At 43.2% G+C, this 15342-nt stretch overlaps 1 protein-coding gene across 1 annotated transcript in view; it reads right to left on the bottom strand.

Moving 5' to 3' along the window:
• Nucleotides 1-15342, bottom strand: part of RPS6KA5 (ribosomal protein S6 kinase A5) — a 129746-nt gene that overhangs the window by 97147 nt on the left and 17257 nt on the right. The window contains exon 2 of the mRNA XM_077780902.1: nt 10064-10282. Coding sequence (XP_077637028.1) covers nt 10064-10238 — 175 coding nt within the window. The 5' untranslated portion in view covers nt 10239-10282. The remainder of the gene's footprint in view (nt 1-10063; nt 10283-15342) is intronic.

Below are 15342 nucleotides of genomic sequence, written 5' to 3'. Positions count from 1 at the left end.
TCCTTTTGGTTTTAGCTCAACATTCTAAATAGCACTTCTTCGCAAATGCGTCCCAGCTGATCAAAATCATTCTAAAGTTCTGACTAAGACATCCCTATCAGTGTTGGAAATTAGTCATATTTACTTCAAAGCAAGGAAAAGGAAGTTCCTTCCATTACTGCCTGTTTTGCCAAGTACTACAGACTGCAATGTATCATGATCCACTGCAACTGTTACCACCTCAGCAATGTCCTCGCCCTGCAAAGTGTGAGATGATATTAATACTCAAAAGTGAAACTTTAATGCTTTAAATAACTTCAATTCATATTGAAAGGATGAGTCATGATACTGTCTACAAGGCCAGGGTGGCATTCATTATTAACACGGCTCCTTGGCATCACCTTTATAAACCCCTTTGTGATTTGCTTCTTCACTCTCTTTAGTGTCTTAATTCTACTGATAAATCTGATAGTTTATATAGTAATAAATCAGCTGGTATTTGGATAAAATTACCACTAACAGATCAGAGAATACTAAAAGAAAAATTGTTTCTATAGATTATTTTCCACATAGAATGCCCTCCCACTGTTAGTTCAAATGAACACAGTTTTATGAGACAAAGAGAAGGGCGCCTGGGTGGCTCAGTTGGTTGAGCGTCCGACTTCGGCTCAGGTCATGATCTCTTCGTTCATGATTTCGAGCCCCGTGTCAGGCTCGGATTCTGCATCTCTCTCTCTCTCTCTCTCTGCTCCTCCCCTGCTCATGCTCTGTGTCTCTCTCAAAAATAAGTAAACATTAAAAACTTTTTTAAAAAACAGAGACAGAGAGAGAGAAGGAGAATAAATTAAAATATTTATACATTTCTTGTTGTAACCATACAAAGAGAGGTAGTATGTATGGTTGGCATGTTATAAGATTTGGAAAGGCCAAATAATTATATACAGGAGAAAAACCCATTAAATCCATTGTGAATTACAACAGAGCCTAACAGGATGTTCATGATGTAGAATTTTAAAAAAACCCACAGAAATGTGACTTGTAACAGACGAGTTTACAGGAGTAGTCAACAGATTACAGCCCGGGAGACAAGTCTAGTCACTGCCACTGAGCCCTAAGGTAGAAGACAAGCAAAAACAACAGAAACAAATGGAAGACAATTACAACTAAATCAGGTGTATAGTAGGGAACAACTGCGCCTACACGGTTCTGCCAAAAACACTATGTCCCATATCTGGCAAGTGTCAAGGTTAAGCATCTGTCGAGGTGATACTAACGTTATACTAACCTTATTGTTTGGAGAAGCTTGTGCCAATCAGGCAAACTTTATCCCAAGGGAAGAAGACTGGTCAAGAAATCCCCAGGGAGCCATGAATCTGAGGAGGACTTGGCAGCAACCTAGTTATAAATATCCACGTCTGCTCTGTTCCCAACATGTCGTTGGGAGCTTGTTTGGTTGGAGGCTCTAATAGGGGAGCGCAGTTACTCATGTACCCTTGACCGAAGAAGGGTCTTCCTCTATCGGGGAAGGTCGTCTTCTTCAACCAAGCGTCCAGCTTCGGGAGGGACACACATGGAGCAGTGAGGGAGGAAGGGCACACCCGCCTAGCCAGCCAGGTCAGCCGAATCAACCCTGGCGATCAGTAAAGTGACAGGTGTCGCAGCCAGATCGCCCTCACATCCTGCTTCCAACACATCCTGAAGAACAGCAAGAATGCTAATAAACCTCATAACCTGTCCCTTTCGCAAAACTTAGAGACAAACCAAACTGCACGATGGGCAAGCTGAGAAAGAACCGGACAGGACACAAGCACTGTGGAGAGGGTAAGAAAATGCGGTCAGACAGCAGGGTATAAAATTAATGTACAAAGACTGTCAGCTCTCAGCCAGAAGATACAGTAGAAGAAAAGACCCCATTTACAGCAGTGATACATGACAAATTATCCAAGATTAACTTAAGAATGTGAGCAGAAGGAAAATGAGAAACACGCCTTTAGGTCTCAGATTTCACCACATGAGAAAAGACATACCGTGTTCCTAACCAGGAACAATCCATATCATAAAAATGCCAATTCTCCCCTAAATCTTTTTAATTAAAACAATCCCAATAAAAACACCCTGACAAGCTTGACACCCACACAGAACTCGACAATTTGATTCTAAAGTTCATGTTGAAAAATAAACATGATGGCCACACCAAAAGGTCCTGAAAAAGAAGACCCATAAAAGATGAAGTGGACCAGTCTTGCCAGGTGCTAACGCACACTGTAGAGCTCTAATAAACTAAAATAGCACGATTATGGCAGGTGATTCAACAAACCAAACACAGCAGAGAATCAAGAAACAGACCCTGATGTATATGAGAATTTAAAATATGGAAAGGCATAGCCTCAAGTCAGTGGAAACTTGGACTTTCTTTACTAAATGGTATTGGAAAAACCAGTAGCCATATGAAAAAGATTAGGTTAGATGCTTATTTTATGTTACACCTAAAGAAAAATGCTCTGTGTATATAAGTACTCAATCCAAAAAATAAAACTATGCAAGCCCTGGAAAGAAACACTGGTGAGTTCCTTTATAACCCTCAAATTTGAGGAGATCTTTCATGAGGATTTTATGACTGAAAATCTATAAGCCATAAAAATAGTTTTAAAATGAATTCCACTACACATAAATTAAAATTTTTTACCTGGTAAAAACATCATAAAGTCAAGAGGCAAACGGAAAGCAGGGAAATTTTTACAATGCATCCTGCAAATGGTTCCTGTCTCTAAGAGCTCCTTAAAAATGAAGAAAAAAAATGAGGAAAGGGTACAAATAATTTTCAGAAGAAAACCCAAATGACCTTTAAAACATAAGCAAAGACGTTCACTGTGACTAAGAAGAATGTACGTTATCTCTATACTGAGATGCCACTCCTCGCCTGTGAGACTGGGAAATACCCACAAGTACACACATGCTCCGTGGACAAGCAGGCACTCGAGCATAAGTGATGCGAGTATAAAACAGTGCAACTGCTATGGAAGGGTATATCCAAGATACAGAAGGGTATATGCAAGATATAGAAATCCTATAGTTTTTTCCTATGCAAGGGGGAAATTACATGTGCAAAGTTATATCTGAAGCATCAAAATAAGATTAGAACCAGCCCAAAGATCCAGTCATACAGAACTGGTTACATACACTATAGAACAGATCACTATGAAGGAAATGATAAAGAATGAGAAGATCTTTTTTTTTTTTTTTTAAGATTTTCTTTTCCAGTAATCTCTACACCCAACGTGGGGCTCGAACCTCCAAACCCAAGATCAGGAGTCACATGCTCTACCAACTAAGCCAGCCAGGTGCCCTAAGAATGAGAAGAAGAACTTATGCAGGGTGAGCTATAGGACACACTCTTAAGTGAAAAAAAGAATGGTCAGAACAGTACCCAGAGCAAGCTACCTCTGGTTATGACCGTTGGTAGTTCATATCAGGGACCCTGAAATACAGCCCCACCAGAGTTCACTTTTTAACATCTTGCTTTGAATACGGACAGTTAAAGGAAATGATCTTGCCTTTCCATTAGAAACTGTATCTCAGGTAACCAAAGAATTACAGTGGATGACAGAAAGCCCCACCTATTGAAAAAATGCCAACCAATATATATAGAAGAAATTATGGATATAGAAAATCACCATTTTGCAACTCATAATTCACTGAATTAAGCAAGTAATTATCAAGTATTAATTGTTAAAACCATAAAGTGCCAAAACCTCACACAAATTATTTTCACTTCTTTTTTTTTTTAATTATTTTCACTTCTAAGGAAAAAACATAACTCTGTTATAAATGGAGCAGACTGTCATCTCTCTAATTTAGTCTTCGCATTACTAACAACCAGATAATGGGTTTCTCCCAATGTGATACAACAGGGAACATGCAACACCACCTACGATTTATTCCAGCTAAAATACTGAATGTCCATCTATCAATTCCAGATCTAACTTCCCAACTACTGAAATTCAGTAGAGAGGTGGATAAGCTAAAAGATAGACTGCAAGATAATTTCTCAGACCGATAAGCTGTGGATATATTTAAAAAAAAAAAAAGGGGGCAGGTTACAGATTAAGAAACTTCAAGGCCATAACAACCAAGTACATGTTCCCAGACTGGATCCTGGTTTGGATGAATCAGCTGAAAAGGATCTACGTGACAAGCAGTGAAATGTGAATATGGCCTCATGTGGTAGATGGCCACCAATTATTTGTAGTCCCCTCATCAGGAAGTGAGGTCTTCGGCGAGCATGTGAACAGGGACCCTCGTACACTCTGGGTAGGAAGGCACCCTGATGCAATCCCTCTGGAAGACAGTATGGAGACTCCTCAAAAAGTAAAAATAGAACTATCATATGATACAGCAACTCCACTTCTGGGTATTTTTCTGAAGAAAATGAAAATACTAACTTCAAAAGATATATGCCCCCTTCCCCCCAAGTTCACTGCAGCATTATAGTTATGAGAGCCAAGATATAGAAACAACTTAAGTGTCCATCAATGAATGAATAAAGAACATATGGTATGTATACACAATGGAATATTATTCAGTCATAAGAAAGAATAAAATCATGTCATTTGTGACAACACAGATGGACCTTGAGGTCATTATGCAAAGTGAAATAAGTCAGAAAGACAAATATCATATGATCTTACTTATATGTGGAACTTCAAAAAGGAAACAAAAGACAAAAAATAAGCTTATAAACAGAACACTTAGGTGGCTGCCAGAGGCAGGGGTGAGGGGAGGTAGGTGACATAAGTGATGAGAGTCAAAAGGTTCAAACTTTTGGGGGCACCTGGGTGGCTCAGTTGGTTAAGCGACCAACTCTTGATTTCAGCTCAGGTCATGATCTCACAGTTCGTGAGTTCGAGCACCACATCAGACTCTGTGCTAATGCTGCAGAGGCTGCTTGGGAATCTCTCTCTCTCCCTCTCTTTCTGCCCCTTCAGAGCTCGCTCGCTCTCTCTTTCTCTCTCTCTCCCTCTTTCAAAATAAATAAATAAACATTTTTTAAAAAGGTACAAACTTTCAGTTATAAAACAGGTCATGGTGGGGCACCTGGGTGGCTCAGTCGGTTAAGCGTCTGACTTCGGCTCAGGTCATGATCTCATAGTTCGAGGGTTCAAGCCCCCCGTCAGGCCCTGTGCTGACAGCTAGCTCTGAACCTGGAGCCTGCTGCAGATTCTGTGTCTCCCTCTCTCTCTGACCCTCCCCTGCTCACGCTCTCTCTCTCTCTCTCAGAAATAAATAAAACATTAAAAAAAAAAGGTCATGGAAAGGTCACGTACAGCAGGGCGACCATAGTTGATAATATTGTGCTGCATATTTGAGACCTCTTCAGAGTTCTCATCACAACCAAATTCTGTCACTACGTGTAGTGAGGGACAGTAACTAGGTTTACCGTGGTGACCATTATGCAATATACACCAATACCAAATCATTATGCTGTACACTTAAGAATAATATAATGCTGTCTATTAGTTCTTAATTTAAAAAAACAAAAAAAACAAAAACAAAAAACTGGGGCGCCTGGGTGGCTTAGTCGGTTGGGTGTCCAACTTTGGCTCAGGTCCTTATCTCACGGCTCGTGGGTTCAAGCCCCACCTCGGGCTCTGTGCTGTCAGCCAGCTCAGAGCCTGGAGCCTATTTTCAGGTTCTGTGTCTCCCTCGCTCCCTGACCCTCCCCTGCTCACACATCTCTCTCTGTCTTTCAGATATAAATAAAACATTAAAAATAAAGTAAAATTAAAAAACTAAAAAAAAAAGGGGGAGGGGGAAGTCTATTTCTCCACCCATTGAACTGGTCTCATGTTAGAGGTGAGGCTGTGTGAGTCCCAGAGCCTGGCCTTGGGAGGCCTTGCAGCCTCTACCTCTGCCCTCTCCGCCGCCTTCCCGAGCAGCCCTGAAGCTGCCATGCTAGGGAGAAGCTAATCCACTACCCTGGAGGATGACAGGCCACGCAGAGAAGAGCGGTGCCTGAGACAATAGCTGGAACCCGCTTTCAGATATGAGAGTGTGAGGCCAGCCAATCCTGCAGCTCGCGGAGCACCCCATGAGCAGGCCTGGGCTACACCGGGGAACTCCGCCCACAGACCCACAAAAATATGAGAAAATAAGTCACTGTTGAAGCAACTAAATTGTAGAGTGGTCTGTTACGTGCACGATAAATCACGGGCACTGCTGGGTATTAAATGAAATGAGCTTATTCACCAGGAGAAGCAGACATCATCAGTTGAAAAACAGATGCCGGGGGGCGCCTGGGTGCCTTAGTCGGTTAAGCGTCCGACTTTCGCTTAGGTCACGATCTCGCGGTTCGTGGGTTCGAGCCCCGCGTCGGGCTCTGTGCTGACTGCCAGCTCAGAGCCTGGAGCCTGTTTCAGTCTGTGACTCCCTCTCTCTCTGACCCTCCCCTGCTCATGCTGTCTCTCTCTCTTTCTCTCCTAGAAATAAAATTAAAAAAAAAAAAAAAAAAGAAAAACAGATGCCGGTTACAAATTGTAGGTAGTACAGGACAGCCTCCTCTGATAGCACGTGCCTGTGTGCGGACACAGACAAAAAGATCTAGGACATACGTACGAAGTAATAACCAAGCCATCTATGAGGTAAACTCTCAGTAGTGAAAGTGTTTTCTCATTTTTGCTTTCTGACATCTTTTATTTTTCTTATTTTTGCTTTTCCATATTTTCATAAGCATATATGTGCTTTTATAGTAATAAATTGTTTAAAAATGTATTATGTTTTTAAAAAAGGTTTATAGTGTTTACTTATTCTTCAGACAAAAAGGTCACCTGGGTGGGCGCTTGGGTGGCTCGGTTCGTTAAGTGTCCAGCTTCGGCCCAGGTCATGATCTCACGGTTCATGAGTTCGAGCCCTGCGTCGGGCTCTCTGCTGTCAGCACAGAGCCCGCTTTGGATCCTCTATCCGCCGTCTCCACCCTCTCTGTCCCTTCCCTGCTCACGTGCTTTTTCTCTCTTTCTCAAAAATAATAAATTAAGAAAAAAAAAGGTCAGCTGGGTCCCTGAAGAGTTCAACATGAAAAGTCTTGCTATTAACCTCTAATCAATAGACTAAAGAGGTAATTATGGGCTGAACTGGGTCCTCCTGGCCTGCCTGAAATTAATACAGTGAAGCCCTAACCCCCAGTGTCTCATAACATGCCTGTATTTGGAGACCATGTCTTCAAAGGCAATTAAGTCACTAAAACGAGGCCATTGGGGGCGGGCCCTAATCCAATCACGCTGGTATCTTTATTAGAGGCTACGGCTCCACCAGGTGTGAGGCAGAGGGAGCACTGTTGGAAGAGGCAGCAGGAGCGCGGTCACCTGCCAGCCACGGAGCGAGGCCTGGAGCAGACTTTCCTTGTGGCCCTCAGAGGAAACCAAGCCTACCGGCACCTTGACCTGAGACGTCCGGCCCCCAGAACAGTGAGGAAGCAGACGCCTGTTGTTTCAGCCCCTCTGTCTGTGGTATTTTGTTCTGGCAGCTCAAACGGGCTAAGACGAGGAATAAGTGTATAGCACAACATTTGGAAAGCTGACCCAGTGCGCATTCTAAGCACTGCAAACTGAACCATAAAAACAGTTGATAATGAAGTCTTGCTCGAAGATGCTGAGAAGTTGTGACTTTAAAGTCCAAGAACAACTATTCACATCCATAACGAGAAATTATGTTAAATACATGTACGCAGAGAGGAAGTAGAGGGCATGCTTTCCAAAGGCACTGCGTCCCTCGTGATGGAGCCAGCGGGCTATTCTAGTCCACGTTCTAGTCCACGTTCTGGTCCACATTCTGGTCCACATTCTATGTGAGATGGCATGAGAAACGGGTTTTCTTGTTTCCTTCTGTATTTATTTATGGGCAACTAACAAAGAGCAAAATTAATGGAGAATCAACAACTAAAAAGCAACACTATTAAAGACTATTATTTTTGTCTTGTTTTGTTTTCAAATGTTTATTTATTTTTGAGGGAGAGAGTGAGAGTAGAGGAGAGGCGGAGACAGCAGGAGACACAGAATCCGAAGTAGCCTCCAGGCTCTGAGCTGTCAGCACAGAGCCTGACGCGGGGCTCAAACTCACAAACTGTGAGATCGTGACCTGAGTCGAAGTCAGACACTTAACCGAATGAGCCACCCAGGCACCCCAAGACTATTGTTTTCTAATCAAATACAAAATAGTTCATTCATCGACTTCTAAATTAAAAACATGATCTACAAAACTACATTATTTATGATAAGCAGCAAAAAGAAAAGACCAAGTCCAGTTAACGTGTGAGAACAGGAAGAAGAGGAGTGGGAGAGAAAAGCTGCCGTGCATGCCACTTCCGGCTCACACCACTTGTAAATCTTGGGCACATTATTTCACTTTCATGAGCCCGTTCTTTGTACAGGGGGAAGCTTAAACAAGATCATTACTTCTCAAGCAGGGTTCAGGGACTTCCTAAGGCTTCCCTGGAGATTCTTGTAGGGTGGGTATAGAAATAAACTGGCAGGACTTAGTGCCCTTGGGCTCAGATTCAAGCAGGGGTACTCATTTCTATTTGTTTTCCATTTGAATGTTTGTGTTGTCACTCCAGGGAAGAGTTCTCCTTCCGGAAACGTTCAAAATCATTGAATTAAAGTGCTCTGTGCCGTACAACTGGGATACTCCAGGAATACCTACTTAAGAATCAGTAAATAACACAGCCAAGCAGATACATACAGGAGGCGGAAAGAAGAGCCAAATGATACTGACTTACAGGAACATGGGGTAGATGATGATGTTAATGGGGGGCCCTGACAGGGCAGGGCAGAGTGTGACCTCCATGCTTAAGAGATTTAGGACTGTGAGTTGATCGTAAGCATTCCAAACTGAGCCTGAAGTGTAAGTTCATGACTCAAAACGTGAATGCAATTTTAGGCATCATTAACAGAAGTATAATTTCCAAAACAAAGGCATTCAATAAAATTGCCAAATATATATTTAAAAATCTGTTTGTACTACCAACAATCAAAAAGTATAGGCAGCACTGTTTGAGGACTCTGAAATCAGTCAGACCTGAGTTCCAACCTTCATTCTCAAGTTTACACAAGACATGTAACTTCAGGAAATACAGCTTCTAGAATCTTCAACATCGTTAATGAGGGGACTCTGGCAGCACTGTTATGAGTGTTAGTGATCACTGCGGATAATACTTAGCACGCAGCGTAGCGCGGGCACACCATACACACTCATGAAATAAGTGATGCTTACCGAGCACGATGCGAACTTCTAGCTCATCGAACCCTCAGAACAGTTCGATAACTAGGGGATCATAATACATAAATGCAAATTATCACAAGGGTGGCGCTAAAAGTGTACCACGTGACGTAGTCCCTGAGGACAGAGGGCAATCCTAGCAGTACCAGCATTTACCATTAGGAGGAACACAAAACTGCGCAACTTTCCTGCAAGGCAACCTGGCAACATCTAACAGCAGCCATTTCCAAAGTTCATACGCGACGGTCCAACTCTGTCTGGGAGGGGAAAGGATTCAGAAAGTGTCTGTGGGTAGAAAGGGAAGTGCTCCACTGACTGGCTCCCTTTACATGCAGATTTTTTTTTACCAAAAAAGCAGAGCATATCCAAGAATAGAAGTCTCCCTTTTTTTCTTTTTCCCCAATTACTGATTTCCACAAATAGTCCTTCGTCAGCCCGAGCCTCGACGCTTCCGAGAACTCCTGAGGCAGACACTGTGGCCCGTGTCACTGTTTGGCTCCTCACATTTGAGTGGAAGTGCAATGCCCGGGGAAGCAGATCGCCCCCCCCCCCCCAATGATTCAAGGGTTCCCTAAGGTCAATAAAGGAATGCGGAATAGAAGTATATATATCCCTGCAGGGCGGGAGGTCCCAAATCCAGAACAATCCATGGTGTTCAAGGAACTGCCATCACAGAAAGAATGAAAGGCAAAACATTTCATTTCTTCTAAGTCTAAAGTATGCTTCCCTTTGAGTTCATTGCAACACAGGACCCAAGGGAAAAAGTGTTCCCGTGAAAAGAACAACTGACAACCGAGGGCCAACGGACACTTACCTAAAATGAGATGAAGTTTGGTTTCCGTCTGGAAAGCATAGTGCAACGTCACCAAAAACGCGGACTGCCTAATGTGCTCCAGGACTTGCCGTTCCGTCCTCGTGTGCTCTGTGGTTTTGGCCTTTTGAACTATTGTTGCCTTTTTCAATACTTTCATGGCATACAGCTTCCCCATATCGTGACCGCTGATTTTACGAACTAGAAATACTTTTCCATAAGCTGAAAATGAAAAAGCAAAAAGAAAAAGAATGAAAATACTACACAGAACGGTAAATTTATTGGCAGTTGAAAGTTAACAATGCGTGACAAACATTCCTTAATGAAAAAGTATCTTTATTGCCGTTTCAAATAAAATAGCTTTGAGAGATTTTCTTCAACTTTAGGCCAGATACATTTCTAGGTCTAAACCTTGGTATTTACATCTCTCACCACTGCTGACAGAGTTATGCTTTCACTCTTTTACTGGTATTCTCTCCTCAATATTTTCAGCTGTAGGAAAGTAGCTGCTATTATGGACAATTAACCACAGTCCGATTCTGGAACAACCTGAACATTTTAGACATCAGATAAAATCTTCAGGTTTTGCTGTTGTAAACAAATGAAAATAGTTCTTAAGAATCTCATACACCTATAAATCCAGCACCTTGACTACCCCTCTACCCTTAATAAAAAAATCTAAAGGAACGTAAGCTGACATTATATAAACAAAAGAGATCTTGCAACTTAGAAAATATTAAGATACCCTAAAATTATCAGCAATCCTGACAGAGAAGCCCCTTTACTCTCTGGGCAATAATTCATGGCTCAGCAGGTCAACCTGGGAAAGTTTTCCCTAAGGACTCAGTTGGGCAAATACTGTGTGTGGCGTCCCTCACCCAGGTGCAGGGACTGGGGTCTTATGGGCAGAGCAGGTATCTGCATTTATTTACCTAGAGAAAGTTGGAGAGGGGAGGAGGAGGAGGAGGGTTGAGGAACTGTAGGCAAAGACACCAGTGAGAGGGAAAGGGTAGGTCCCCAATGCATCTCTACAAGCAGTATTAAAATTCTCTCCCTTTGAAAGGCCTCCTGGGGTGGTAAGCCCAGGCCTGCTTTTGAAGTTCAACACTTTATTTATTTTGAGAGAGGAAGAGAGCACAAGTGGGGGAAGAGGGAGAGGGGGAGAGGGAGAGAGGGAGAGAAAGAATCCTAAGTGGGCTCCCACCATCGGAGCAGAGCCCGATGTGGTGCTTGAACTCACTAACTATGAGATCACGACCTGAGCTGAGGTAAAGAGTCGGACACTTAACCCACAACACCACCCTGGTGCCCCAAGTTCCATACTTTCATCAGACCATTCTGGAGTTAGTCTGAGTTCTGGCCCAGACCTGGGCTTCCCTGCAACCTGTCCACACCTCTACGGTATTCAGCACATAATTCTGTTCTGATCCGCTCACTAGTGTGAGAGAGCTTTGAGGGAGGGGCTCTTGTATACTCTATGTTATTCAGGTCAGTCCCTCAAGAAGGAACTTAGTACCAACACATGACAGACATATGCATACAGATCAGGGAAAGGCTGGAATACTCCTGAGGAGGACACTTTCTAAGGAACTTGTCTCTGCCGGGCTCTGTGCTGAACATATTCCTCACACTGGTTCACTTAATCCTCAGAACAGCCAGTGAAGGTGGTACTTTTAGTAATTCCATTTTACAGCGAAGAAAAGGGTTCAAGGACTGTAGGGAACTGGCCAAAAAGACGTGGGTAAGCAGTGGCAGAGCCGATGCAAACTTCAGGGACCACACTTTTGACTGAAAATGAACTTAAAAAATGACTCCACAAATACCAGAAATCGGATGCTCTGGTTTTAGTAAAATTGCTACCATACACATACTGAACACTTTCTGGAACACAGAGAAAGTTCATAAAGGGTTTGCCTTACTCCATTGTAAATAAAATAATTACAGACTGGGATTTTAGTGAGGTAGAAGTGAACCAAAAAAAAGAAAATGACAACTTTCAGAAGCTAACAAATTACCTAAAGTATAAAAATGAAAAAAGCTCATCTATTCCAGAAGCCCTGACATGAAGCTGGAAAATCTTGAGGAGGCGAGCTGTACCTGCCACGGACTTGGCCATGATAGAAACTCGGGAGGAAGTCAAGTCCTCTGCGAGCACGGGGCCTTTGTGTTCCCTACACACAGAGCACCTGCCCTGACTTCCTGTCCCCCAAGACTCCCATCTCCAGAGTGCTCCCGGCCTTAGAAGGGATATGAGCCATGTGTGCTGCCCAACAAAGAAAATCTTCCCATGACATCACTGAATGATGGCTTTCAGCTTATTGCCAGCTGGTCTCTCAGCCTAAGTGTTGACCATGCGGCAGACAGAGCGCAGGGTATTAGCACTTAACATCTGAGTACTTGTCAGGCACTGCAGAGGTGTGTTAACTCCTTCAATTCTTACAGCATCCCTGTAAGTAGGTGAGGAGGGCTGCCTCCCTTTCACAGACGAAGAAGCTGAAGCCTAGAACACCACGCTTGCCCACCTGGCCCTGCGCCCCACATTCTTGGCTCTGCTGCATCTGCCTCCCTTCAGTGGATGACCTCACAGGCAAATGAATAAGGAGTGAGACATTAAACGGAAATCACAATAGAAGTAAGAGGTTTTCTCGGCGAGATGGCCACAGTGCTGTTAGCTTTTATGAGGAGAAAGTGTTGCAAAGCAGCGCATGTTGTTGATGGGGAGAAGGGGTGGAGATATCAGAAAATGTTCCTTTTATCGAGTGGAAACAGGTCTTTTTATAATATTTATCTGCTGCTCCCTCTACGCCCTCTGGACTTACAAAAAGAGTATTACCCTTCTGTTAAGATAACTTTTAAAATACTTAAAAACACTATCATGCCGTCTCACCTATGCACGATGTCCTTATTCCTTAAACCAATCTTAAAGTAAATGGTTTTGAGACTTCTCACCACTAGGAGGTTCCACTGACGTACTCTGTGAGTTACAAATATTTTTTCTTTGATTTCTTTCCTATTACTTTAACTGTTTAAAAAATTTTTTTAATGTTTATTTATTTTAGAGAGAGAGAGAGAGAGCGAGCACAGGGAGGGGTAGAGAGAGAGGGAGACACAGAGCCTGAGGCAGGCTCCAGGCTCCAAGCTGTCAATGCAGAGCCCAACACAGAGTTCAAACTCATGAACTGTGAGATCACAACCTGAGCTGAAGTTGGATGCTTAACCGACTAAGTCACCCAGGTGCCCATCTTTCCTATTACTTTAAGAATACGTCCTATTATATTGGGGCGCCTGGGTGGCTCAGACAGTTGAGCGTCTGACTTCGGCTCAGGTCACAATCTCATGGTCTATGAATTTGAGCCCCGCATTTGGGCTCTGTGCTGACAGCGCAGAGTCTGGAGTCTTCTTCAGATTCTCTGTCTCCCTCTCTCTCTGTCCCTCCCTCACTCCTGCTCTGTCTCTCTCTGTGTCTAAAAAAACGAATAGATGTTAAACAAATTTTAAAAATGTCCCGTTATGCTAAATATGAGGTAGCACAGAATGCTAATGTTTGTCAAACAATATAAAATCATCCTGCTGCTGCATTATATACTACTTGTCAAATAATAAACAGTCACCCACCTTGCTGTGCGATAAGATCCAGAAGCTCACCAATAACATAACATATAAAGACTACATATATCCTGCCAATACAATTATTTTCATCTATCAGAAAATGTCAGGGGAAAAAAAAAAGTAGGATAAAGCTTCCAAGCTTCTGTGTTTACTTTTATAGTTGCCATGATTAACTCAAGCTACAGTACTCTTACCACATAGTAATTCAAGAAGTGCCTTTCGACATTCCAAATAACAAATATTTCAGACAAGCAGGATCCTAGGAGCAGGATGCCCAACCAGAACATAGTTGCCTCCACACAGCCTATTTTCTTTCCTTTTTTTTTTTTAATAGTTTATTGTCAAGTTGGTTTCCATATAAGACCCAGTGCTCATCCCCACAAGTGCCCTTCTCCATGCCCATCTCCCCCCTTCCCCTCTCCCCACCTCCATCAGCCCTCAGTTTGTTCTCAGCATTCAAGCAGCCTTGTTTCTGAAGCGCTTACCACACTGCAGAGGGGGAGAAAACCCAGTCACTACTGGAGAGACTTCAAGGAGCCGCCCTCCCTGGGTAAACCGGTTTGCAGATGAGTACGGAGGGAGAGAGTACAGCAGTCCTTCTGGAGAGCAATACCATCCACTCCACAAGCACCTACATGCAGTCCAGTATTTGAGGAGGGGACACTAAAACTGGAATTGATGGCAGTTATTAGATCCTTCCAGTTTGTAACCAGATGAATGGTTGCTTTGCCTTCTGGTGCAGCCAGCGCCTGGCTTTCTCATTGGTTAAGTGGCGTGCTGACCTCCTCAAAGAATTCCTATCTTGACAGCGTCGTTTGGAAACTGCAGAGGCCGATGCTGAAAACTCCTCTGGCCATAAAAACATAAACAGCAGTACTTCCTGCTCAGATGGAGCCCCTAAGTGCATGTTAGGCCACACATCTGGGTTTGCTGCTTAGGTAGAGACAAAGCTTCCTGCTTTAGCATGATTCTAATTTCCTCACCAACACGCAATGGTTTCAAACGCTTTATGCACAACCCTCACTGGAGTCTTGTGTGCTGCTGTGAATCTTATCGATTTCATTAGCACCAGGGCCTTATCAAGATACTCTATCAAGAAATGTGAGCAAAAGAGGGCATGGAGTTCACTGGTTTTCCAGAGGACCAGGCTTGCAGCGCTTGACGGAGAGGTAGAAGCTCTACTTCTTTAGAGACTGAAGGAAAATCAACTCTATGAATACATGACACGAAGGATTAGCCCCGGACTTAGCTTGATAGACATCTGTGACCAAACGGAGGAAGTAAATCCTTCCATTCTAGGCCTTACAGGCGCCATTTTGGGTTCAGCGTAAGACCAGCGCGCTCTTCAAGCAGCCATTTCAGAGGTGGGAACTGGATGGAGACATGTAAGTAAACTCCAAAGCTGGAGAAAGACTCCAGAGCTCGGAGGAGACCAACAGCTATCTTATGAAGGTTACTTCTTTTCCAAGTGAAATGTGGATTTGGAAATCGATCCTAGCTGACACAGACAGCACAGTGTTGGCAAACCTTGTTGCGATGATCTCAATAGCTTGAGGATAAAGCAAATAATATAAAATGAACTAAACCCAAGGATCATGGGGAAATGTCTAGTTCCTTGGAGTACAACTCAGTTTGCTTTTCCAAGTGCGGGAATCTCATTCCACTTGCCACAA

This window comes from Crocuta crocuta, unplaced genomic scaffold (assembly GCF_008692635.1).
Source record: "Crocuta crocuta isolate KB4526 unplaced genomic scaffold, BGI_CrCroc_1.0 scaffold299, whole genome shotgun sequence".
In the NCBI taxonomy this organism is placed as follows: domain Eukaryota; kingdom Metazoa; phylum Chordata; class Mammalia; order Carnivora; family Hyaenidae; genus Crocuta; species Crocuta crocuta.
This window is presented reverse-complemented; position numbering and strand designations above follow the sequence as displayed.